The sequence below is a fragment of the Ambystoma mexicanum genome, chromosome 6p (assembly GCF_040938575.1).
Source record: "Ambystoma mexicanum isolate Mex_15411 chromosome 6p, UKY_AmexF1_1, whole genome shotgun sequence".
NCBI classification, from domain to species: domain Eukaryota; kingdom Metazoa; phylum Chordata; class Amphibia; order Caudata; family Ambystomatidae; genus Ambystoma; species Ambystoma mexicanum.
The window spans coordinates 104,359,706-104,387,635 of NC_090935.1; the positions used below are offsets into that span (position 1 = coordinate 104,359,706).

Consider the following 27,930-nt stretch of genomic DNA (forward strand, 5'->3'; position numbering starts at 1 on the left):
AGCATTTTGTGGAGGGTAATTTGACTCTTGTTGGTTTAGTGCAGCCGTTGTTGCATTCAATTGGTTCTCTTCCGGGAATGTTTTAGGGACGAACAAGTTAGCTTTGGTGGGAAGTGGTGTCGATGTACTAGATATCACATTTGCGTTTCCCTTGTGTTTGTCTGTTAGGGCTTTCGTTTTCTTCTGTTCTTGGAAGTCCATGATGGCATCTATTTCTGTAATGTCGATTGAAGGTCGAGACGCCCGGTTTGAAGGTTTGGAGAAGTTGTCTTGGGGGGAGTCTATGAGGTGGTAAGTTGGCTGCCACTGTTGCTTTGCTATGAGTGCTCTTTGTCGCAGTGTTAGGTACAGCATTGGATCTTTTGATTTTTTTGGTTACAGGAGTATGGAACTGGAGATCAGATTGGAGTGCAGGTGGGAAGCCTCTTTTTCCACAAACTAGTGGGGATGATTTGGAAGTCGTTTCTGGTGTTTGATTGTTAATAGTTTTCTGACTTTTGTCATTCTTCTGTGTTTTGGCTGCAGTTGAGGGTTTTTGGTGCTTCAGTTCTTCATTGGAAGAGCATGGTGAATTGTTTGGTAGCTCAGTGGTAGGGGTAAGTGACGGTTCTTGGTTTGTAGGACTGAGAGATACTGGTTTCTCTTTGTTGTTGTTGAGGATTTGAGGCGGACTAGGGGTGAGAGGCTTTGTTTTGCTTATGGTGTTGCTGGATTCTTTAGGCGCAGTGTGTAGTTCAGTGTTGAAGTATGTTTTGAAAAGTTAGGAACAGTTTCTTCTAATTTCTCTTGGAGGCGGGTTCTGGGTTTGGTGTTCTCCATATCTGTTTTTTTCCTTTTGAATGTGTAGGGACGTAGAGGGTGCAGGCTCTCACTGGGTTACTGCGTATCCAGTGTAAACAGCGGGAAACAGCAGACAACGACGCCCTTGTCACTGCAACAGTCTTAACGCCGCAAGGGCGGCTGAGTGTTTCTTTTAAGCCCGCTTCCTGGGGGCGGTGCTTCAGTCCGCTCACGTGACTCAGATCACGTGACCTCACGAAGAAAAAGAAAATGAAAAATTCAGCAAACACCGCGCTCGCTTCAAACTGCTGTGCAGGAGGCACAGGCTTACGCGAATCGGAGCGGGATGTATTCAGTTAAGTAGAAAGTCAATTTATTCAGTTTGCAGCTCACAACTGGTGCCTTGATTAACACAGCCGGAAACAGCAGACAACGGCGCCCTTGTCACCGCGTTACTAGTGTACCATTATGGTACACTAGTAAAAGTGCTATGTATGAAGAATTTAGAACCCTGAGGCTGCTTCTGGAAGACTAAGGCGAAAATGTGTGTGTACGGCTTCCCATTTCTAATGCCCATGCATGGGGTCTTCTTGGCTACTCACCTGAATAGAACAACTACAGCTCCTAAATGACTATCAGTCTGGGTTCTGCCAGAAGTGTGGCATCGAGACAGCCACCACACAGGTGGTGGATGATGCCTTCAAAATCAGGGATAATGATGACTCATGCCGCTTCATCCTATTTAGCTGAATTTGAAACCGAGGACCATGCATCCCCCTCGCCGACAAGATGAGATTCTCTGACACTATCTTGAATTGGTTTACCTTCTACCTCTCGGGAAGACCCCAGGCTGTCTAGATGAACAGTTTTCATTCTCGCAGACTCCAAGTCTCCTGCAGAGTCCCCAAAGGTTTCATAATTTCACTGATTCCTTTTCGCCATTACATAGAGCCTCTGGGCACACTCCTCAAAGATTCTGATATAGCCATGCAGGAATACGCAGACAATACTCAGTTACACTTAACTGATATGCTTTGCGCTTTTTGCTTTTATCTTCGCAATAACCTTGCCATCACCCATTCCTAATGTCGACTGCTTTCCTCATACTTAACTCATCCAAAACCGTATTCGTCCTCATCGCCCCCCCCACTAAACAACAACTTGCCCAACAATGACTCAATGACATCCGCAAGAAGAATTTAACCTGCAACTCTCAGATTTAGAAAAATCCTTAGGCTTCACTATTGACAGCAACCTGTCCTTCCAGAAGCTGCCTGGTTCCAATATTTAACCCTTTGCAAAATTAAACTCTTCATCCTGCTGCATAATATCCGGACCGTAGGGCATGCTCTTGTGTTCTTGAACATCGAAGGGGGAAATGACCTCCTGACAGGGGTCTTTCCATTCACTTAGCTTCCCTAAAAGTAGTCCACCACGCTGCGGCATGTCTTATTATGGGTTCTCAGAAATGGGACTGAATCACCCCATCCTACGCCGACTAAATTAAATGGACTTCTTCACCAGGCCAATAGATTGCATGTATCATCTAGAAGGCAGTATTGAGTAGCACACCAGAGTACCTGGAGGCACACGGTCCTCACCCGGCAAATCGACCACTGGCTCGAATCACACACATCCACACAATGAGAAGACCCGCAAAAAAATCCTTCTCTTGTCAGGCATGCACCATCTAAATCGCGATTCCGATATCGGCTCGGCATGCCCAAAAATTATCTAATTTTGCAAATCTCTCAAAACATGGTTTATCAACACCTGACAAAGGACTGATCACAATGAGCACATAAACCAATGCATATGCCGTAACTCACAGGACTGCTCTACTGATAAAAGATGCCTGCCCAAATGCTGGCTACTCACTGCTGCTCTCGAGCTTGGTCTGCGCTTTAAAGAAAAAATATATAAATAGCAGTGTGTACTTTAACATTAAAACTGATGGGAAAGCAACAATGTGTGATGGTCATTATAATTCGCATTTGCCACAGTGCTGTCCTAGAACACCTCCAGGATATATCCCAGGCAGGTTCACTGGTATTGCAAGCTCATCACATGGAAGACTACATTTCTTTATGCCAGAAAAAGTTGTAAAAGAACAGCTAGTGCTAGAAAAAACATGCATTATATAAAGGATTTGAGTTCCTTGCATTATGAGTTCCCCCACAGTCTATATCAAGAAAGCCACCTAGCCTAGACATGTTTGCATATGTGAAGACCATAGTCTAACAAAGCAGTATGCATAGACGGGTATAATACTCCCACCAAGGTCACCTGACCAGCAACCTGACCAGAGATACCATCTTCTCCAACTGTACACTAAAGGCAGGACACAACTGGCTGAAGGTAACCGAGAACATTCTCCACTAATGATGGCCGCCGAAAGTACCAAAAACTAAACTTTGACATCTCATCAACCGCAGCAGTAGTCTATTACACAATTCACCATGCCCTCACTGTGCTAATTGGAGACATCAATATGATCACTGAGCACTGAGATTCTGGAATAATGCCACACAGAAGAAGAACAAATGCAAAGACTGAGATAAGAGTTCCAGTGTTTAAAAGACCATGGGCTGTCCCATCACAGAGAAAGGAGTTTTAAGGAGTTTTAAAATATGTTTTCCCAAAGGAAAACACTGCTACGCACTCTCCTTGGGAGGCATCAAGTTGCAACTCATTCCTTGCAGCTCTCTTGCCAGCCTCTGTTGGCCATCACCCTACCCCCACCTACAAGGCTAAAAACCTTGGGTTCCTCTTCGACTCCACACTCTCCTTCTCTCCTCACATCTCTGACGTCTCTAAGAAGTCACACTACCAACTACACCTCCTCAGAGGTATTCTTAATTTACTCTCCTTCCGTCAGAAGTTCACGGTCTCTAGAGCTCTGGCTACACTATTGCAACAGCCTCTTTCTAAATCTGCTTGCTTCTACTCTCCGCCCTCTGCAACTTATTTGGAACAGGACTGCGAGACTTGTCCTTGGCCTCAAGCCCAGGGATCGTATCTTTCCAGGACTGAAATCTCTGCACTGGCTCCCAGTGACTGCGAGGATTAAGTTCAAAACCCTCTGCATCATCCCCAAGGCCTTCTGGAGCCTGGGGCCTCAATACCTTCAACTCTCTCTTCCTAAATATCTTCCTTCTCGAGTTCTTCGCTCATCCGCCTCCAACTCCCACAGGGTCAGTCGCTTCTCCAAGCAACGGGTTGGTGGTAGATCTCTTTCCTCAGCTGGGGCCTCCCTCTGGAACAGCCTCCCTGCCTCCCTTAAACTTGAGGAGAACCATCTCCGGTTCCGGAAGCACCTCAAAACCTTTCTTTCTTCTGCTTTTTCTCCTCCTCTTCTCTGCTGACCGCCTGGCTGCAACTGGAACTGCACTGGCTACCTGGAAACCCTCCGATCTCGGGCCCAGATCCTCCCCCGCCAGCGTCACACACCTGCACTGCCCACCAGGCTACCTCCACACTTGGGGACTGTTTCTGTATCCCTACAGTCCCCATACCAGCCCTTGACACCTGTTGTCTGCACTTACCCATGAACTTGCCACATGCTGGCCGTTACTTTACTTGTTATATTTACCATGCACTGCACTGTCCTGCCCGCTTCCCATGCACTTGCGCGATCTGAATGACACCTGGTCTAGTAGGATCGTTGTCCTGTCCTCCCTGTGTTCCCCCTTCCATGCCTCATCGTGCCTTGAAACACTTGTGTATAGGCACGTTATAAATGCCATATCATATCATATCACAGTATGACCCTGGTATGCACAGCTTTCTTAGCACGGCCAACTACTGTGACTGATTCCTCCTTAAGACTGCAAAATTGGCAGACCTCCTTCCCAAACTCAAAGTATCTGACTCTCAGTGGGAATAGTCAGTGGTCAGCACATCACCAAAAAGTGTTCCAAAGCACCAAGGATGCACTTTTATCTGAGACCACCATTAACTTCTTTGATACAATATAGAATACCAAGATCATGATCAGCATTTGACTTGGAGAAGACCAATCAGATATGCTTGGAAAGAAACAGTCGCCTGTGCCAGATGAGCGTTGATTCACAATAAACGGTGGTACTCTCAAATTTCGAGGGATTGCTACATGGAACTCTAAAGAATCAGACAATTTCAGAAATACAACAGGCGGAAGGCACTATGTGTACAATGAGACTGTTCTGGAAACATTTGAATCAGGGTAATTAAAAACTATTTTTTTTCATAACATTTTATTTGATTTTGAATTTACATATAAGCAGTACATAGATCATAACATCAATCGCAGAACAGCATTCATTAAATATGACAGAGCAATAGCATCTCTCGGGAGGCCAGAGTGAGGGGAGCAACAATGTCAGAATGGTCACTACTGACCGTGGTCTGTCCAGTCCTTGTTTGCCCAGTGGACTATGGAATGACAGGTCGTTGTGGTGTGAGGCAGTGGTTCAGTAGAGCGGGCGGCTTTGGAGCCATCTGGTTAATGGAGGCCTCCTGGTGAGAGCCGGGAATTTGGTGGCGTAGTCCATAAATAGGTCCCAAATGTTTAGGGCTCTATTCAAGGAGCCTGTTCGGATTGCAATGATTCTTTCGGCTACCACTATATCCCAGCATTTCACCCAAAGTGCCATGGAAGGGCCTTCTTTATTTTTCCACACCCGGGCCAATGCTATTTTTGCTGCTCGGAGTAGATGCGTACATAGCCTGGGGATTTGGCCTGTAATTGGGAATGCTCCGTCGCCTGTGCTGCCTAGAAGGATGATTCCAGGATCCCATGGGATGGTGAGGCCCGATATGTCCTTGATGTGTTTGATTACCTCTCTCCAGTATTTTTCCGCTTTCGGGCATGACCATACCATGTGGAATAGTGAGCCGGTAGTTGGGCATCCTCGCAGCATTCTGTAATAGAATTGCTTTGTAAATGCTAATGCTTTCGCTGTGCGATCGGTGCAATGCATTTCCAGCGCTGTTTTTGCTTTCCCTAGGGATCTCTCCGTTTTTCTGGAGTTGTGTGCTTTCAGTTCGGTTCGCTCTCTAATTGCCTTACTTTTCCCTCTAGCTTGGCTGCCATGATATTCGAGACTCTTCTCTGTTCCGCCCGGCACTAATCAGTGTGCCTCTGATGACCGTTTTCATGGCGTCCCAGATGATGTTGATGGGAGACTGCTCCGTCTGTTTTCTTTGAAATAGTTGGAGATAGTTTCTTCAGTTTCCGTTCGGATGCACTCATCTAATAGCAATGAGTCGTTAAGTTTCCAATGCCTTTGCACTGGCTGTTTTTGGCCTGAGATGACCAGATTCGCGTATAGTGGGGCCTGATCCGATATCATGCAGGTGTGGATTTCTGCGTTGTTAAGACATGGGAACAGGACTCCAGATATTAGTATGAGGTCAATTCTTGAGAAGCCTTTATGTACATAGGAGTGGTGCGTGTAGTCCCTTGAGGTGCCATTGAATAGCCTCCATGCATCGACAGTTTCAGTTTCTCTTAGCAGTTTGGCTATTGATAGTGCATGCGCGATGTCTTTGTTCGTAGGGGGCAGAGTTTTATCCATTTGAGGGTTTGGCATGCAGTTGAAATCTCCACTCATGATTAGGTGGGTGGCCTTTGCGAAAAGCTAGAATGGTTGGAATTAGGTTTGTGATGAAGCTGGCCTGAGATGTGTTGGGGCCGTAAACTGAGATGATGGTAATAGGGAGTTCTTCAAATAGGCCCTTCAAAAGGAGGAAGCGGACTTCCAGGTCTCTTTTTATGGTAATTTTGGATAGCGGAACTTTTTCACTTAGTAGAATTGCTATTCCTCTCTTCTTCTTCCCAGAGGAGGCAAAGTATGCTCTGTGTTTATATCTATTGAATCTCACTCGGGATTCGTCTTCCTGCAATAAGTGAGTTTCTTGGAGCAGTAAGATGTCTCCCGATAGTTGGCTCAGTCTGTGTTCTACTGATTTACGCTTTCTTGGCGAGTTCAGGCCTTGGACATTTCACGTGAGTATCATTATTTCACTTGTATCAGCCATTGGTGTGCATTTTAGCGTCAGGTGTGTCGTGGCCCATGCCCTCTCTCCGGGACCAAGATTCTGTTAGCGGAGATCGCTTGCTGCGTTGGGCTGGTGGAAGCTTAGATGCTGGTGCGATGTGCTGCAAAGATGATTGTAAGGCCAGAACTTGTGGGGTTCGGCATGCCCTGCTTTGGATTGACTGAAATGATAACTTATCCCCCCTCCTTATTCCCCCCAACTTGAACTGGCAGTAGAACCATTGTCCTGCTGCCACTGGGTAACTGGTGGCACCACGGTGCCTAACGATGGCCAACTGGGCCGCTGATCTGAAGTATATTGGAGCTCATCCTTGCTCCCGCACTGATGGCGAAAATGAGAGTAGATGTCTCTGAAGGCTTCCTCCCCACGAGGGTTTTGAGTAGTTGTGAACTAAGGGATGTGCCTCATTTTTAGAACGGCTACCTGAACAGGGTAATAGCCCAAGATTGGAGTGCAAGGACTCAGCTTAGGTCTTGTCAGATTGGTCAGGCCGGAAGGTTGTCTTTCTTAGGGGGACCTCGAAGTCTTCGTCTCCTGCCTGCTTTCGACCATTCTCCTGTGGGAGTCTTTTCCCAAAGGGAGCGGGATGTTTCTTCTGCTTCCGACTCCCCGTCAGATTTTCTGAGGCCCATAAATTTGTCCGCCTCTTTAGGCGTGTGAATTTGCTTTAGAGCTCCTTCCCATTTAAATTTGACTGAGGTCAGGAAACCACATTGATACAGGGTTTTCCTGTCTCGTAACCATTCCGTTAGAGGTCACATGATTTTCCACTTTTGGAGAGTGGAGGCGGCTAGGTCCTGATAGAGCGAGATTATGGAACCCTGGAAAGTGATCTGGTGCATTTGCCTCGCCTCGCGCATAATTTCTTCCTTCAGTTGATGGAAATGGATTCTGACTAGTACATCCGGTGAGAAGGTAATAATACCCGTCTCGGGGAGGTTCCGTGTGCCCGGTCCAGCTCCAAGAGTGCGTTTTCTGGAAGTGTAATCATAAATCTGAGTAGCTTTTTAATTCTGCATGGGATCCCTCGCAGGCGGATGTTATTCCTCCGAGAGCGGTTCTCGGCGTCCTCCTGTTTTGCCTCTAGGTGATTGCCTCTTGCCTCTAAGGCCACGATCCTATCCCTTTCTTGATCGATTTCAAATCTTTGGTCACAGACCTCGGTTTCAAGCTCGGCCGTTCTGTGATCTACTTCCCCACCCGCCCGTCCAGAGAGTTCATTTTCTTCGTGACCTCTTCTGTGCTTTTTTGAATTTATTTGGTCAGGGCTGTCAGTAGGTCCTGTAGGTCGGCTTTAGTGACCGCATGGGATGGGCAGTGGGTTGATGCCGGTACCGTGGACATGGGAGCGTTGGGGGGGTCTTCTGGTAGGTCCCCCTTTCTTGATCTCTCATTAGTGGTGTTCGCTAATAAGGAGACAATGTCTGCTTGCCTAGAGGCCTTTCCGCTTTTTGACATCTTGGTGCTAATGGGTCTCAGTGGCCTGGCTTTCTGCGTAGGGCTATTGCTAGTGTGCCACAGGGGGAGAGTTCTGGAGATTTCTTTAGATGCCTCCTCCGGCTGGTGCGGTCTGTGGGGCGCAAGTGCCGAGAGGTGAGGGTTGTGGTGTGCGTTCGGATGCTTGTAGCCAATTGCGGTGGGCCTCGGCGTGCAATATTAGGGATCCTCATGATAGGGGAGGTGGGTTTTTCAGGCAGAGGAGAATTTGGGGGTGTAGTTACAGCTAGACGGGCTAGGCCCGTAGCGTTCAGTGCTGGTTTCTTTCGAGGGCTGCGGGAAGCGATCGATTCAGGCGTGCAGCGTGCAACCCCTGCTCCTCCCCACTCCTCACCTTAAGGATGTTGGTGCTGGTCAGGTGTGCTTTTCGAGGGGCACGAGGACTCCGTGCCGCCCCGCGAGTTTGCGGTATTTCAGGCCCAACGGGATGTGATCTGGGAGTTCTGTGCACAAGGACTCCGTGCCACCCTGCAAGTTTGCAGTGTTTCAGGTGGTGGGGGATTACTGTGCCCCGAGGACTGCTGAGGCTGGTGAGAGGCTGATAGCCCCAGGCAGGGGTGCGCTATTCTCCACTTGCGCCCCCCCCCGGAGGAGCAGCTCCGTCCTGGCCGCTCTCGTGGGGAGCAGCGGGTAGCCTCCGTGCCGGATAGAAAGCTGGGACTAGGAGGCACTTCGAGCCAGAGACGAGCATCAGTCCCGAAACGGACTCTGATAGTGATTGCACAGTCCTGAATTGACTCACGGTCTTCTGTGCTATGAACTCCCGGGCTGTGCTAGCTGATCGGGGCTGTCGGTGTGCGCGGCCTCCAGGCAAGCTGCTGGAGAGTGGGGGTGGAGAGCTGGGAGTGCTAGGCAGCTTTGCTTGCATTAGCACGCCTGCCCCTCCCCCCCATGGAGGTACTCCACTGTTTCTGCTTCGCGGCCGCCATTTTGGCCACGAGCGGGAATCCGTGAGAACGAACTTGCTGAACCATCATAATTCGGCCATGGAACGGGTTCCCACTCGGCGGACAGCCGTGGCACGTATTCATACATAAGTCGTTCTAGTTTTGTTCCATAACGGGGCCGATCAGGAGCTCCTAGGAGGCCATTCCACTCGTGGCAGCTCCGAGCCACACCCCTGATGAAAGTATTTTATAACGGGCAATGCCCAGTGAAAGTCATATCAGAAATTTATGGCATGTCCACTGTCCACAGTGTAAGCTCAAAGCCTGAGTAGGGCACACTGCTTCGTGGCACAAAGATCATCCTTCCAAACACCCTCAGCCTCCAACTCGTGCCACAAACCTAATAAGGCCATCAGGGCATTGTTAAAACCAAATCCTGACTGTGAAGATGGTTGTGGCTCCAGGGGTAGGTGTCTGCACCCTCCGTGGCTCTCTGCGGCTTCCGGACTCTTCCGACTTGCGGGATTGTGAGTCTCGCCGATGGAAATCTCTCACCCATGGCCGCAGTTGCTTGCTGAGCCACTTAAACATCTTGAACTTTTCCCCGGTTTGTGATTGTGAATGCGTCAATCCCCTCCCTTTCCTGGATTTTTGTTTTTACATTTTTAGATTGGCTTTCTGCTAATGGTATCATCTGATTTGGCAGTGGCCTGTTTTGTTCTCGCAACTGTTAATTTTTGTTTCTTGCTATTATCTTTGCAGTTTACTGGATCATCATTACATTTTTTTCTCATTGGTATTTTTCTTGCTCTTGTTCTTTTTCTGTTGTATTCTTTTAATTATTACCGTAATTGTTTCTATTGTAACACAACATTCATTATTGTAAAGTGCCTTGGTGTAAGGTGCTATAGAAGCAGAATAAACACACAAAAAAACAGCAAACAAAAGAAAACACTGGTTTCCAAAGATTGCCAAGGTGTTTGAAGAAGATATTGATCAGGAAAGCGTGGTGTTAGGTAGATTTTCTTTTTGCAAATCTGTCCCACTCTTCGTTGAGCCTCCCACCACTACTGATGCTGGATTCTCAGAGATAGATTTAATGACATTGAAGGGAAGTAAGCCATTTTAAGTTGGCTTTAAAAAAATAAACAAAATAAATAACAAAGTCCTACCACAGGCGGTGACTTTCAATAAGCCTCTTATCACAGGTAATTACTCAATGTACCCTAACACTGTAAACAGTGAACTCCAAAACGGTGGAAGTTGTAATCAAGAGGCTAGAAAAGATTGTAGCAATATACCTCATTCCCCAAGTCTCCAAGACCGCCAACTGTCTACCCTTCCAAAGTATATAATGCACTGACTCAGAAAGCAGCACACTCAGATCATGTCATGTTGGTAACAAGGTAATATAGATTCCAAGAAGGTATGTGTGTGCGCTGAATAAAACCATATGAACTGCACACAAGCTATCTCCACTGGGTTGGCACTTAACACTCATCTGACCAGTCAATCCATAAACTCCACCATTCCAACACATAACTCATAGGTGCCCAACAAACTGGTAGAAGAGGACATTGACGTATGCAATGTACAGGAAAGTGTGAAGAGAAACATCAAATAGCACTCTGACCAGCCTGTCCACCTACTGCAGATGCATAGTGGTAGCCGAGAGCTCCATGGGATTGGTGAATCAAAACACAATATTAATCAGGTAAATATGAGGTCAATCCAAGAAGGATGCCAGCAGCTGCAACAAGCCAAGTTCATCAGACACACCCTTTGGAGACAAATACTTCTCTGAAAACAAAGGTACACTAGTTTCCCCGAATAAAGTTGCCAGAGATGGACTAGCCCTTTTCCCCTTACCCCACAGAGCGTAGGCCGGTGATATCATCTGAGAGATTGTCTGACCGTACACAAGAGTATCAAACACCATTTCCTTGTGTACTCATTCAATGTCCCCAGTGGCTTTGTATACTAGTTAAGATGAATGTTGAAATGGACCTTGAGTGTGAGGCTCCTGTGCTCGTTTGGCCTGCACCAACTTATAGCTGGAGGTTGTAGAACTGCATGCATGAACTCAAATAATGCCATAGCAGAAAATACAGGCCCAGTCTGTCGAACGGGAAAAGTAAATCGTGCCTCCTATTGTGATGAATATATGTATATTGGCCTACGCCAAGCTGCTTGTAAGCCACTTGCGATGAAATCCGCGTTGTAAGGTGCCGACCTTAGAATCAATGTAAACAGCCATTTTAGGTCTATCCGCCACTTTAGGTTCTCTCTGCAAGGTCACCCTGTGAGCTAAAATGGTGGACAATGTCATTTGGAATACAACATGGCCGTCTTGACCTCTGTGTATAAACTAATGTATAACTTGCCTGTAGGCTACATGTTGGGGTCATGAACTGAGACCTTGTCCTTCGTTGACCTGTGTGTAGAGGATTACTTGTGCCAATGAAGCTAAACCGCGAGCACATGTTAAGAACAATGTATCCAAATACTGAACTGAGAACACTTGTTTAAACTACATTGTATAGATGTTTGAGAAGGTCTTTATAAGAAATCCTAAAATACACTGTTGCCATTAAGGCTTGTTGGCGAATGTATTAAAGGCAAGACCCTAAGTATACAGATGTGTGAACTCGGCACAAACCCTAGATCCGTAATGTATTAACCAATATTAACTCACAGCAGGGTTGAACATCATGTTCTCAAAGGTATATAAAGTGCGACTATTCTAATGTACAGCCCCACTCACTGAGCACACCGAACCACACTGGAGTTCGTTGTGTTGTACTGAGGGCCGATAGCTATCTGTTGTTTTGTCCTTTGAAACCGTTCAGTATAAAATAAAGATCTTTGTATGTTCCTTTGTAACCCATGTTCGGCAATATTTTCTCTTTGTTTTCACAGTTGGCGCCCGAATAGGGACCCTCAGGATTGATGCCGGATGGTCGAAGGTTGACACAAGCTATCTGACCGGGATTGGACGGTGTAAACGGGGCCCCTTTTTAAAAGAGACGCGACACTCAACAGCGCTGCACGACCCGATCCCTGGACGATTAGCTTGTGGTCCGAGACGGCATCTTGACGAGGGTCCACTTATCGAGGCGGGCAGATTTGCCGAAATCACCAAACACGAGGTAAGATTAGTTAGGTAAGAATCTTTGTAATCTGATCGGACCTCCTTAGGATTCATCAGGTGAGTCGTGACCCGATTCTTAAGTATCCTGATAATTTGTTTTAGCGCATTGTATCTGCATGCACTTATTGACCAGGTAACACCAATATTTTGATATGCCTGGGAAATTGTATACCTGCTTCAGGGCGTTATTCCGCAGCGATAGGCAATCTTTGGAATTTAGCCGTCCAGCACCACAGGAGGGTCGCCGGCTTGTACTATGTACTGTAAGCATGGCATTGGTAGTATAGTGTTTAATGATATTTGGCACAGACAAACCAGACATGCTTCCGAACTTCAGTGGCCAATCAATGGTAGTTTTGAAATCCCTCGTATTGAGTATTTAGAGTCAATTTTGTTAAAGAAAAAGGCTAGACCTGCAGCATTTGATGTTTTGCAGAATTGGAAAAAAGAAGCTTTTCAGCAGCTTAAGAGTAGAGAAAAACATGCGCGCCGTCATAAAACGAACATTGAAAAAACGTTTTTATATGACCAAGATAAACAGTCTGAGTCGGCTAGGAATATGAACAGGGCTTTCTCACTTGGCATTCAGAAAATCTACCCTTCTAAAGACCTTCATGTTTCCGACAAATTTATTGACAAGCTGTTAAATGAACGAAGGCCTGGTGCCACTGCACCACCTCCATATGTTCCTCTTCCTGCTGCTTTGCCTCTTCCTGCTGTTATTCCTGCTCTTCCTGCTCTGCCTGGTGTTCCTGCTCCTCCCGTTGTTCCTTTTCCTCCAGTTGTTGTTCCTCCACCTGCTCCTCTGCCTCTTCCTATTGCACCAGTAATAGTACCTCCATTGAATTTACCTGCTCCCTCTCTCCCAAGAGGTCCTGTGCCGCTTGTAGTCAATCAAGGTGCGGGGTCAAGGGTTGTCACTCGTAATACTGTACCTCCAGAGACGAAGCGGAATTTGATTGCATGGGCTAAGCATTGTATAGAGAGGGAAGACCAAGCTAATGTTCTTGCCACACTTTCTAACATGGATAATTTTCCTGAGAAAAATGTTTTTATTGAAGGTTTAGGGATTCATTTATGTGTAATGTGGGGCAAATTGAATAATGCAGATCTCCCACAACGGTTGAGGGATCTGAACACTTTAGCGTTTTCAAGAGACACTGTGGAGAAAGTACATGAGCATGTTGAGAGGACATTTGAGTATAGAAAGGAGTTGGAAAGGTTACAGAATGAGGATGACGATGGGGATAGTATGTATGTACAGAAACGGTTCCTTCTTTGTTGTAAATCGATATCTGAGGAAGTACGAATTTGTACGAAAGAAGCGATTAGATGGATCTCAGATATGTCGATAACTCCAGTTGAGGTATATGATCACGCCAGGAATGCAGAGGAAAGTGATACAGGTAGATGATAGAGTACCTGCAGGATGAATGTGTAAAGAGAAAGATTTGTTGTCCCACAGAGTTATTGAGTATTTATAAGAGAGCTTTTTCACTTGACACTTCTTCGACTGCTTTAGCGCTCGACTTGGCTCTGTTGCTTAGTAGGCGTTCAGAGCTGCCCACTTCTCAGTTACCTATGAGAGAGGTTCCTCCGACATTTGTCCCGAAGGTTGAGAGTGAAGCCGATGCTGTAGCGGGTAGAGCTGCTGTGAACATTCCTGCACATAAAGTATCACAGTTTGTTCACGCCCCGTTCTCAAGACAGGAAGTGAATACCATTAGACAATCTATTCCTGACATTAGGAAAAATCCGACAGGATTCTATAAAGAAATAGAGTCTGTCTTGCAGTCCTCAGTATTAACCTTGGGTGATATTGATCTGTTATTTCCTGTACTCCTGCCCGTAGATTTGTGGAAACAGGTTAGGTCTATAGACGATGTACCAGGGTTGGGAGATACATGGGCTAACGTAATTAGACTCGATGGAGGAAGGCCAGCTGGTGAGAGACCGCCCCAGGTGATACTAACTTTACCTGATAGAATCATTGGGAAATTGAAAACTATAATTCCCGAAAAGAGAATTATTTGGGACAAGCTTACAGCCTGTGTCCAAGGGAGGGCTGAGGGTGCTACCGAGTTCTTTAATCGGTTCAAACAGGTATTCTCGAATTTCAGTGGACAAGACTTAGGCACAGAGTCTGGGAAAAGATTATTTGTGGACAAATTTGTGCGTGGATTGCTGCCTGACATCCAGTCACAAATTATGTCTTCTGAGAGCGCTTGGCAGGCGAAGTCCCAATCAGAAGTACTGCACATGGTATGTTCCTTTGTAACCCGTGTTCGGTGTATTTTCCTATTGGGGTACTCAGCCTCGATATTTTCTCTTTGTTTTCACAAGTCCACATGCTCTGCTTTGAGCCCAAGGAGGGCATTCCATACCAAAGACTGCATCCTAAGTTACCTAGGCCGGTGCAGGAAATAACAAGGCCTCTGGGAAATTTTTGAAATCTGATAACAAAATCACTTGTATTAAGAAGATGCATTTTTACGATATGTAAATTCTATCTCAAAAGTGCTGCTCTCCTTTTTTAGATATACACCACAACCTTTACCATCACTAGGGCACAATAATGCTGTCTAATGTCAGTTGCCACCCATTTAGTTAGGCATTCTCTGCCAAAGTGCTGCAGATCCACACAGTTGTTGCACAGCATAAAGCATCTTCACAAACGATAGGGCTGAAAATCCACCTAGAAGACATCATTGTTAACCATACCCACCCATTTTGAGGTGTTACAATGATTTACAAAGTGCATGTAGAGCAGCATATTTTAAAAATATCTCCTCTAGGTAACCTGCCACTAAACAATGTATCTTCCCATGACTGCTGAGAATGATTCTTACAACATGATATTATAATAAATATATCTATAACACTGTGAGAATGCCATATGTGTTCTCTTTAGTTGAATCTGCTTAGCCATTCAAAACGTCCCTGGCATCAGGGGCTTCTTTCTGCAAGCATTTCTAAAGGGTTACGCTTTCCAGTCCTCTAAATTGAATTAGCTCCATAAGGTCTGGGGCAAGAAATTCGAGACCTGTGAGCCCAGAAGAGCTACTGGTAGTTTTGCAGATACATTTAATCATCCAAAAACAGCTACCCACTCATGTGTAGCCCACTGGAAATGCCTAGATGGAACAGCACGTGTATGTCAAGGTACCATCACACAAAATTTGAAGACAAATTTGTGCTGCTGCCTTGGCTTACAGGAAGTCTTTCTGAGACAGCTCTCAATAGACTCTCGAGGGCTGTGGTATCTAGGTTGTGATGGAATCATTGTGGTCAATGACGGGGGATGAGAATCCTAAACTGCACCTACCGCCAAGACTAAATAACATTTTTGGAGAGATGAGTTATGGGAAGGATGACTACATCATGGCCATAAATCTTCTGTCATCTCTTTAAAATCTAACCACTTTTAATCAAAGTGTGTGTTTTAAAATCAAACACTCATGTATAATCATTATTTTAAATGATTATCTAATTATGCCCAAGCATCTCCTTTAGCTGCCCCTAAATCAATTCTAGTATTTTCCTTTTTTTTTTTTTTTTTTTTTTTTTTTATTTGTATATAGTTCAATGAACCTTTACAAAATAGCACATTATTACAAACAAAAATTCAAATAACCAGACAAAATACAAAACATCTCAATAAAACTGATAAAAGTAGAACAAAGCTTTAACACAATTTTCAAAAGAAAACAACCCAATAACAAACAAATTTAACACTGAAATAACAAAATCTCTTTCTCAATTACTTTCAAGAACTCTACTAAGGCAAAGATTAATGATCTCTCGTTTCCTTGCATCAGTCGAGTCCAAAGAGATATCATACAATCTGCATAATTCACATTTATAAATCGTAGAAAAAGCTTAGTCCGTACATCTCTAAAATATGGGCATTCTAAAATCAAATGTTTTAGCGTTTCCTTCTGTTCACTACACCTCGAAAAGCGGCACTTCGTGGCGCCTGAGTTAGTTCCTGCAATTCCCCAGAATTTTGTTCGTTCGAGAGTATGATATTGATTTAATCTAAATCTCATATAATACATTCTGGTTTTATTACACGGAAATAACGCTATATAATCACAAGCCGTCTCTTTTGTGTAGGAATTTTGCATATTCCTTATAGGTACTCAAATTTGATATTTCCTCTAGAGTTTTACACCAGTCATACTCTACCTTTATGAAATGGCAAATCTGTCTGCAAGTTTGAGCCCATATGTCAACTGCTTCCAATTTAAAAAATAATTCATTAGATTTATGCAGCTTATTCGGAGCTGGACATTTACAGAGGGTTTGACCAAGTATCATACACATCTTCCAGACTAGCTGTCAAATGGAAATGAATGGGACACTGATATAGGAAGGACTAGTCAAAAGAAAAACTGACCTATGTAAACGTGTTGTGAAGAATTGCTGAGCGGTGATTACCTGAAACTCCACAGCAAAACCATTCATTTTGGTTACAGGATTTCGCTCTCTCATTTTAGCACTGCACTGCTGGATTTCTTCCACTGGCACTGCAGTAAGACCACACACAATACCTTCTGTCAGTGCATCATACAGGAAGACATACTGGTCCTGAAAAGGAAGGGATTATTAGACCTTTAATCTGATGCCAATATGGGTTTAACAATGTTCATTAGTGCCCCTCTCACAGATCACCCCAATGTCTAGTCTGCAAGTCTTTACTTGCAATCACCTTACTTGTAACTGGAATGTTTTGCATAACATGAAAGCATAGAGTCTTTTACTTTGATTGTAAATGTTTCCTCATCTCAACTTTTCTACTGATTTCTTCAACTATGTTTTGTAAAAATCATTAATTTGATTAAATCAACGAAATAAATAAATAAATAAATAAATAACATAACATTGCATGTAGCATAACCTAACATAGAAAGTCTGTTGCTGCAGGTCTTATACTGCACATTCAGAAAGAGGACTTTCAAACGTTTGCACTGCTTCTCACTGCTTCAGCTGACTAATACCTGAGGAATTCTCATTGGCCACATCTGGGGTGTCATTCCTGCATGTGAACCTGAAACACCCGCTGCTCAGTGTTGTTATGGACTTTCCTGGTGTGCGGCTTAACATCATGTGAAACTCCAGCGAGGAAAAGCCTGCTGCCCTCCAGGTTGCCTGCACCAGGAAGCTGTGTATGGTGTAGTGCTGCGTCCAGCAGCTTAGCATCGTACCCTGCAGGAGTGAATGTGATGCTGACCTGGGATACATGCTCATTTCTTCTACCTACCATGGAAAGTGATATATGATATGATATGACATTTATAACGCACCTATACGCAAGTGTTTCAAGGCGGGAGCATCAGAGCCAAGTCTAGATCGGGACGGATGACCAAATGTTGCTGGGAGTGCTTGCTGGAGTCCACTACTTGGTAAGAGCCAGAGCAGATGCTTGGGAATGTTTGAAAGTAGCAACCACCATAGTGATTGTGTGCTGCCATTTATTGGGAACTAAGCTGGCACACAGCTGCCAAAATCCCTATTTAACCTGAGGATCTGCAGACACACCTTGCCTATCAATGGAAAGTGAAACTGGGGGCAAAGACCACAACAAGGCAAGAGAAACCAACCGCTGATGAATTCAGAGTAAGCTTTGTCCAGCTGCCTCCTTTCAATCGAATGATTGGATCCATGAGATGATTTCTTTGGTGGCTATTGAAAAAGGAATGTACAGAAGGATGGGGCAATGACACCTGCATGGTAAGGTCTGGGATGTTTTCTTAAATAGGGTTGGTTTTTTTTTTGGTTTCATTTTTCTTTTCTCTGCACATGCTGTTTATATTGATGTTCTTCGTATGCAATATGGTGTAATTAATTCCTGATTGATGTATTCTTGTTTGGTAAAATGTACATAAAGAAACCACAAAAAAAAACAATGCTTTGCGAGGAAATCTTAATACTCTGGTGACCAGAACCCTTTAAACTCCTGTACCTGGTTGACAGTAGAGAGTTAGACTGATACAAGAAGCTCGCTTATGGAACTGAAGTGCAGGACATTACATTACTGAAAAACTGTCCCACGTGCTTAACTGTAGCAGGACATATTCATAGAAAATGTCATATCATACACTGTAAACTCAAATGAATATACAAAATAGGAAAAAAGAAAATGGGAACTCTTGACACCTGTCACTGTCCAGAATCAGTGGAAAACTATACATTGGTGTGTAAAAAAAAGAGCTAGAGAGAGATTCTGAACTCTTGAATAAGTCTCACAGGAATAAGAATTTAATCAGTGAAGGATGGGTTAACAGAGCAAGGGAAGATGTGAAGCAAACAATAGTAAATACTACTGTAATATGCAAACGGCACAGGAAATGGGAGATTATATGGGAGATTATATGTTCAATGGACACAATTAATGCACTACAGGAAATGAGAAGGCATACATCATCCAGCAGGATGGGGGAAATCCCCATACTGAGCATGGAGGTACAAGCTAATAATATGAGTTAAAACATGATCAATTGTAATGTGAAAAGACTCTGAACAATTGGATGCAGCTACATTAGTCTACTTCAACACAAGGATTGCAAAGGCAAAATCAGGGACAAGAGACATTTTCGCTATCTTTAGGGAGCTGGAAAATCCCTCCATGCCACCATCTACCCTATGCAAGGATGAAAAGTGGTGTAATGACATTCAAAACGCCATGCTTGATAAACTCAACACTCTACAGTCTAAAATCATAGCTCATCAAAAAACCCTTACTCGACTAATAGCTGACACTCATATCAACCCAACCCCAGCTACCATGTCTGCTGACTCCCTGCCGTTTGACTTCAAGGATATGAGCGAATCTGAAGTCAACTCCCTCCTTAATTCCATCAAACCCACTCACTGCAAAGGGGACATCTGCCCGGCTCAGCTCATCAAAGTCTGTGCCCCTACAGTTGCCCCCTTCCTCATGGCTTCATCAACTCCTCATTCCAGTCTGGCCATGTCCCTACTGGCCTTAAGGAAGCCTGGGTACACCCGCTCCTCAAGAAACCTTCCCTTGTCCCAACAGTTCCAGGGAACTATAGACTCATTACCACTGTCCATTTCCTTTTGAAAATCCAGGACTAGGCAGCCTATCTGCAAGTTCAAAAATTCCTTTAGGACAACCGGCTTCTTGGCCTTCGGCAGTCGGGATTATGTCCACAACATGGTACCGAAACGGCCCTACTAGACCTAAAAAATCAAATGGACGATTTCAAAAACACAGGCAAACCTGCACTCCTTCTGCTCCTTGATTTATCTGCCGCATTTGACCTTTTGGATCATAAGACCCTTTGCCACCACCTTGTTACTGCGGCCAACTTCTCCCCCAGGGCATGTGCTTGGATCACCTCGTTTCTACAGGAAAGAGGTATGAAAGTCTTCTCCAACTCAGCTTGTGCTACGCCTAGCCATCATCAAATGTGCAGTCCCACAGGGCTCCTGCATTGCCCCCACTTATTGCAACCTTTTTCACGAGGCCCCTGTTTAACATGTTGGATGCACTGGGCATCGCATAAACCAATTATGCTGATGATACCCAGGTGCTTATCCCACTCACTGGTGATTATAAGTCTGACATAAACACGCTCAACTACATCTACTCAACAATCCAATTCTAGATGGCAGAAAATTGGTTATGTCTAACAGTGACAAAACTGAACTCTTGCTAACTGGATCCCCAGCCTCCCTGAACAAACTAGATTGTCAGTATAGCTCCTTCACCATTGATACCATACCTATCATGGTGTCTCAAATAGTCAAGACCCTGGGTGTTTATCTTGTCTCTAATCTGACTATGAATAGACAGGTGAGTGCCATTGCCTCTTCCTCGGCATACTGCTCCAAACTGCTTAACGAAGCCAGACCCTTTCTATCTCAACGGAACTCCCTTACCATTGCATGGTCAATAATTGGATCCAGATTGGACTATTGCAATGCCCTCTTTGTAGGGACCTCGGACAATAATATAGCCAAACTCCAACTGGTCCAAAATAATGCCCTCAGAGCCGCTACCGAGATCTCCAGAAAGGACCACATTTCTGAGGGCAGGAGAATGGTGCACTGGCTGCCCGTTAGAGAAAGAATTATCTTTAAAGCCCTTGCCCTTACGCATAAATTCATTTATGACCAGGCACCCCCGTACCTAGTCCAGAAAATAACCAAGCACACCTCATCCAGACCCACCAGAACTGCCCATGCAAACAGGATTGGCATTCCCAAGACACGTATGGTTTGCGTAGGTGGTACCAGCTTCCCAGCCATGGCCGCATCACACTGGAACACTCTACCTCCGCACATCAGGATGATTGACTCCCACATTTCTTTCCGCTAAGCTATCAAAACTAGGTTATTTGTATGATTGCATCTTTCTTGCTGAAACTCACATCTTCATTCAATGTATCTAATGTTTAAACCTTTGCATGAGCTACCCACTATCTTTCGTCAAACTGTATGTGTTACTAAGAATTCATAATGTTGGGCAGCTTTTAATGTAACCCTGAATCAAGCTTCCTTACAATTGCATGTACCAGCGCCTCGATGCCTAAGGGCTGCAGCGCGTTAAAAAAAAAAACAAATAAATAAATAAATTAGTATCTTTTGGTAAAGCATGGGTGACCCAACAAAGGAATCACCAATCGTGCATTGCAAGGGTGTAGAAACAAGGCTCGGACATAAAGGTGGCATGATTTGGTTATAAACATGCATTAACCAGGAAAAGGATTGGGGAAAAGGCCTCTCTGTCCCTAAAGCTAACAGGGGTATCCCTGTGATTTTTTTTATTTTTTATTTTTATTGAGCATCTGTAAGGTGCTTTATACAGAAGAATTGTGTTTCAAAGTGCCACAAGGCTAAATGGGACGGGAACAGGGGGAATAAAAACAATGGCAAAACAATAATGTACATTCGTGGCCCTACTAGGCCTTGTGGCATTCGACTGTGAACGTGCAGTGAGAAGAAGTGCAGGGGAAGGGGATGGAGCGCGGAGCAGAGGAGTGGACAAGTGCTGGAGTAGGGCCCGGGAGGACGTGCTAAGGGGATCCAAGGAGGAGAGCCTGAGGATAAGTGCAGGTACAGGCGACTCTCAAAGTGGGATGTGGCACCACCAAGCAGGGTCCCGCAGGGCAGTGCAATGGGGAGGGGGAGTGCTGGTTTGACTGGGAGGAAGGGCCTGGGATCCTGTGAGATTCATGAGGATCGGCCACCAGTCACAGTGGCAGTGGGGTGATTAGCAGGGAAGGGAAAGTGTTGAGCAGTTCCCGGAACTTAAGAAGGTCCAGCTCAAGTCTGAGAGGCGCAGGGAGGCTGTTCCAAAGGGAGGCACCAGCCAAGGAGAGCGTTTGACAGTCAGAGAGTTGGAATTAGAGGAGCATAGGGCTCTATTTAGGGAGCAGATTTAGGGAGGGTAAATTGGAGGGTAAGGACCCGGAAGGCCTTGTGGATGATACAGGGTGTCTTCAATTTGATCCTTGCAGCCACCGGGGCCCAGTGGAGAGACTTTAGAGAGATACTGTCCCTGGGCTTGAGGCTAGGGCTAGGTCTTGCAGCCCTGTTCTGGAGGGAGCTAAGGAAGATTGAGAAAGAGGATGTTGCAGTAGTCCAGCCTGGTGAGGATCAGAGCTCTGGGGATATTGAGCTTCTGGGGGAAGGCGAGAAAAGGAAGAATACCCCTAAGTATGTGGAGCTGGAAGTGGGACTTCTTGGTAAGGTCCATGATGTGAGGGGTGAAGGAGAGAGCAGTGTTGACGATGACCCAAGGTTTTTGGCCCCACAAGATGGAGGGGGAAGAAGTCCCAAAGAGGGTGGCCAGAGTGTAGGAGGAAAGGAGGGCGCAGCGATAGAGATAATTCACTGCACACCGTGCCTGAATGGCAGACAGCCAGTCAGGGATGAGAGCGGAGGAAGAGTGGGAAGTAAAGGGAAGTTTGAAGGAAAGCTGTGTGTCATCAGCATAACACTGGAAATGAGGAGAGAAGGAGGAGATCTGAGCAAGAGGAGGTGAGCAAGAGGGGCGAGATAGATATTGAAGAGCCATGTCGGTAGGATAGAGCCCTGAGGGATGCTACAAGTAGAGACGGTGGTAATGGAGGAGAAAGGGCCAAGTTGCAGATGGGAAGGGCAGTTAGTGAGGAAGGTGGTCAGCCAATCCAGTGCCCTTCAGTGATGCCGAGGGTGTCACAGAGTCGTTTAATGAGGATGGAATGGTTGACCGTGCCAAAGGCAGAGGAGACATTGCAGAGAATGAGAACATCAAGAGATTTGGAGTTGAGATTTGCAAGCATGGTTTCACAGGTGTTCAGGAGAGCAGTTTCCATGCCTTTGGATGCTCATGAAGGCAGCCAATAAGATCAGTGTGGATGGTCAGTTTGGCGAGGACCAACTTTTCCAGCTTACCAGGGAAGCGGGTGATAATGAACTTACAAGTTACTCACCGTATAGTTACTCCCCGTATAGTCCCCATATAGTCCCCTTTCATCCATACTGCATGGGCGTCCCTGGCAAGGTACTGGAGATGGATTTTCTCACCAGAAAAATCTTCTTTCACTCTAAAATTTAGAGGTGCACGGAGGAGCGGCCCTGGGAGCATGCGCTGCCCTGACTCCGCCCTTTGGCGCCACACCTCAGTCCCCAAAGACACGTTGACAACAGTTTTACCATTGCCTAATGACACTAGAATATTAGGGGGGAGGATGGTGGGACGTAGGGAGGAGAGGGGACTATGGACTAAGCGTATGTTAGTCACTACGGTGAGTAACTTATAATTACTCTTACATCCCGTCCCCTTTCCTCCATACTGCATGGGCGATTACAACTGAATGTACCCCCAGGGTGGAGAGGAGACCCTCCTTAAGCAAACGGGTTCCCGAGAACCGCTTGCCCGAATGCCGCATCTGATCTGGGGCCGGCATCCAAACAGTAATGTTTGCAGAAGGCCGACGGAGTGGCTCATGTAGCCGCCCTGCTGATGACCTGCCAGGGGACATGGCGCTGATAAGCGATGGCCGTTGCCTTGGCCCAGCCTGGAGCCTCCAAAGGTGACAAATAGGGCATCTGACTTGCGGAAACCCTTGGTCCTGTCCAGGTAGAATTTCAGAGGACGCCTGACATCCAGGCAGTGCAGGACTCTCTGAGGCTCGTCCTTCGGATCCGCAAAGAATGTAGGAAGGATGATCTCCTCGTTTAAGTGGAAGGCTGATGGAACCTTAGGTAGAAATGCTGGATGTGTCTGCAGGACCACCTTACCCCTGTGGAAGGTGGTGTGCGGCTCTGAAGCGACTAGAGCCTGGATCTTGCTGATCCTGTGCGCTGGGGTGAGGCCGACCAGCAGGGCCATCTTGATGGTGACCATCCTGATGTCCGCTATGGCCATAGGCTCGAAAGGCTTGTGCGCGAGGGAGCCCAAGACTAGGTTTAAATCCCACACAGGGTGTGGTTTCCTGATGGGCAGGTAGAGTCTAGCGAGCCCAGCCGGTCTCTTGACTATCAGATCGGAGGAGGAGAAGACCCCTTCCACCGAGTTCCTGTATGCCCCAATGGCTGAGAAGTATGTGCGGCAAGTGTCCACATGCACGCCAGAGTTGGCAAGGTGCCCTGAGAATGACAGAACGTCGTCCAGTGAACAAGCCAGCGGGTCAATATCCTTGGCGTGTGCCCAGTGGTAGAACCTAGTCCATTTACTCTTATACTGGGCTCTGATAGCCTTGCTCCTGGCCCCTTGTATGATATCAAGGTTGGCTTCAGATAGGTTGAGGTGGCTGAGAGTCACCTGCTCAGGAACCACGCTGTGAGGCCCAGCTTCTGGGGAGCGGGGTGGACGACCCTGCCCCCTGTTGTGTCAGAAGATGTGCTTGGCCCGTCGGGAGGTGGATTGGAGGGACCGCCGAGAGGCTGAGGAGCTCCGAGAACCATGGCCTGGCTGGCCACCACGGGGCTATCAGAATAAGGTCGGGTTGATGAGACTTGTTGAACTTGCAAAGAACTCTGTGAATCAGTGGAGTGGGCGGGAAGGTGTATGCTGACATGCCCACTGGATCCACAAGGCATCACCCAGGGAGCCTAGACCCTGCCCCTGGCAGCAGGCGAACCGGGAGCACTTCTTGTTGTGCCTGGTGGCAAAGAGTTACACCTGGGGGATGCCCCAGCAGTGAAAGATCTCCTGTGCAACAAGGTCGTTCGGTTGCCACTCGTAGTTGTCCGCTCCCAACCTCCGGAGGCCGTCCACTTCCAGGTTGGATTCCCCCAGAAGGTGCACTGCCCTGAGATAAATGCCGTTCTCCAAGGCCCATTCCCACATGTTGATCGCCAGTCTGCACAGGGAAGGGGACCTGGTTCCCCCCCTGTTTGTTGATGTAGTACATACTGGTCGAGTTGTCCGTCTGGATGAGGACTACTTTTCCCTTGAGACGTGGGAGGAAGTCTCTGAGCGCTAACCAGGTGGCATACAGTTTAAGCCAATTGATGTGGAACTCCTGTTCCTGGCGGGTCCACGTGCCATGAACCAAGAGGTCCTCGAGGGTGGCTCCCCAGCCCTCTAGGGATGAGTCTGTGGTGACAGACACCTGTAGGACGGGGGGCCGGAAGGGTTTCCCGTCTGTAGGTTGCAGTCCTTGGACCACCATGTGAGGTCCGGGTGGAGAGAGCTGGGGATCCTGATAATTTCGGCCTGGGAGCCCCCCTTCTGATTCCACGACGCTGCAAAGTGGAGCTGAGTCCACCTCATCATGAGTTTTGTGTGGGGGGCGGCCAACAGTACTGCTGCAAAAAGGCCCAGTAGGTGCTGGAACCACCAGGCCAAAGTAGAGCTTCGGCTGAGAAAGTGGGAGGAGGTCCTCCTGATGGCCGCTATCTTGTCCTCCGAGGGGAAGACCCTCTCAGAGCATGTGTCCCAGATTAAGCCCAGGAAGGTCAAAGACTGCGTGGGTTGCAGCTGGGATTTCTTGATGTTGAGCGAGAAGCCCAGGTCGTGTAGCGTGCTCATCAGTGCCTGTGATGAACGGTGAACCTCTTCCTGAGATGTAGCCCTGACAAGCCAGTCGTCTAGGTAGGGGTATATATGAAGGCCCTGAGCCTGGAGGAGGGCTGCCAGTGCATTCATGAGTCTGGTAAAGACCCTGGGAGCCGAGTTGAGGCCAAAGGGGAGGACCTTGTACTGAAAATGGCAGCACATGATCCTGAACCGGAGGAAAGAACGTTGGGGTTGCCAGATCGGGACATGGAGATAGGCGTCCTTCAGGTCCAGGGAGCACATCCACTCTCCCCTGCCTAATATCTCTGCGATAAAGGCTGGAGTCACCATCTTGAATCTCTGAAGAGGTAAGTAGAGGTTGAGTGTGGAAAGGTCCAGTACAACTCTCAGGCCAGCCTGGTTCTTTTTCTGAATGGTGAAGATCCTGGAGTAAAAGTCCAATCCTCGCTGAGAGGCTGAGACTCTGCCAAAAGAGTTGCTGTCCCAACTTGAGGAGGAGAGGAGGGAGGAAAAGCAGGGATAGGAGCGGTACCCAGAGGAGACTACTGACAAAATCCAGGGGTCCGCAAAGTCTTGTCGCCAGAAGTGAGCGTGAAGGGCAACCCAGCCCCCTACTGGCGACTCGTGGACCCGCAGGGGTCTGTCAAGACTTCTTACCCTCTGAGGCAGAGGCAGAGGAGGGGGGACTGGAAAAATCCCTCCCCCCCTTTCTGATGCTTGCTCCTACTAGGGGTTGGCGAGCGTTCCTGCTGCCATGACCTCCGTTCCTGGAAACCGTGCAAGCCTCCAGACGAGCGACCCTTAAACCGAGAATTGCTGGGACTGGGAGTACGCTTTGGGCGTGGCCTTTGTCAGAATGGATAAAGACTTGGCCGTCTGAGAGCTATTCTTCTTCTCGTCCAGCTCCTGATCGGTGCTGGAGTGAAAGAGGTCGCTGCCATCCGGGTTGAATTTCTTTGCCCAGAGCCAGGCCATCCTTCTCATGTCCGTGGCAATACAGATGGCACGTCCAGAGGTATCAATGCGTGCCAGTGTGGACTCCATGATATCCTGCGCCACGAGCTTGGCTTCAGCTAACCCCGCCTTAAAACATGATTGGCTGTGGGCGGGGAGTTCCGGGAGGAAGTCAGCAATTTCCCGCCATAATCTCTGGTTGGCGGCAGATGCAAGGAAGCATTGGAATACAGCTTCTTACCGTATGCATCCAAGGTTTTCTCCTCCTTGCCTAGCAGTGCCACAGATGATGAAGACAAGGACGACTGAGGCTTGGAGTATAGTGATGCCACAGCGATCACCGAAGAGTGCTGCTGAGGATGGGTGGAGAGCAAGAGTGTATCCCCCTCCATCTGCCTGTACTTGGCGTCCAGGCAGTGGTTAACTGGCTGGGTGGAGTGTGGTTTGAGCCAACCCTTTTTGGCGAGGGAGACTCCATCGGTTTGCAGTGGAATTCCTGTTCTGGTAGAAGGGCGCCTCGTGAGGACTTCAGCAAGGACGCCCTCCGCCGGCTGTTCGACCTGTGGCTGTGGCAGGCCCAGGTATTCCGCCAGGCCTGCAATATGTTCGTGGAAGGCCCTGGCTGATAATGGCGTGTCATGGTCCTCCTCCTCATTAGTATCCTGAAGATCTATAGGATCCTGTGGAGGAGGAGGAGGAGTATCCAGAGGCTGGGTCACGGGGGCCACCGCCGGAGGCTGAGGAAGTGGCGGAGGCTGGTACGGAACCGCCTGTGGAATCAGCTGGGGAGCCGGCTGTAAAGACCGGAGGGGGTGTCTGTACTTCTGCTCTCTATATGGTAGAGGAGAGGCACAGAGGACCCCAGCCAAGCTCCTCTATTACGGTAGCAATGGACGAGCAATCAAGGCCTAGCTTCTCAGGAGGTGATGCAGGCTGGTTCTTAAGTACAATGTAGTCCCCAAGCCCCCACAAAGGAATGTCCACACACTGTATTAGTTAAAACACAGTCTTTATATAATTAATATTCAAGGTTATGTACAATATCACGATAACTCACTTTGTACTTAGTTATCTACAATAGCAAATATACAGTTCTACTTGGTACCACAATTACTATTAGATCTTGTGCATCAACGGTACGGTTAAATGGCACACAATCGTAGAAGAAACCAACAATAGATATAAGAGGAAAGCAGTTGGTTGGAATAATTGGCAGAATACTGGCCCGATACCTAGACACAGTTCTGTGTGGAGATCCCTTCACCTGGGCAACCTTAGAATAAAGATATCACAAGCCCAGTCAATACATTGTTCACAAGAGACTTTCCAATAGTTCTACAACCCCAAAGTACCTGGCGTTGTAGCGTTCCTAGTCAGGGAATCGACGGAATCGACAGCCCTTCTTGAGTGCCCACCCTTTAAGGCAGGAGTCACGGGTCATCGAACGTCCGACAGAGAACAGTGTGAGCTACGACGGTGAAGTGGCAGCCTCTTTCCTTGCGGTGCTTGTCGACGGGGAAGCGTAACCATCCTACAAGGAAGAGGCGTGCGGGGCACCTCGATGTCGATAGTTCTGAACCGCAAAGAGTTTGAGGAACTGTGGCCCAGCAAGGGCATGGAGTCATCGGCGTCTCTGTGGT

At 47.0% G+C, this 27,930-nt stretch overlaps 1 protein-coding gene across 1 annotated transcript in view; it reads right to left on the reverse strand.

Annotated features, from left to right (window-relative positions):
- Positions 1–27,930, reverse strand: part of LOC138511247 (receptor-type tyrosine-protein phosphatase kappa-like) — a 1,445,374-nt gene that overhangs the window by 247,630 nt on the left and 1,169,814 nt on the right. The window contains exon 24 of the mRNA XM_069626788.1: positions 16,798–16,947. Within this exon, the coding sequence (XP_069482889.1) occupies positions 16,798–16,947 (150 nt within the window). The remainder of the gene's footprint in view (positions 1–16,797; positions 16,948–27,930) is intronic.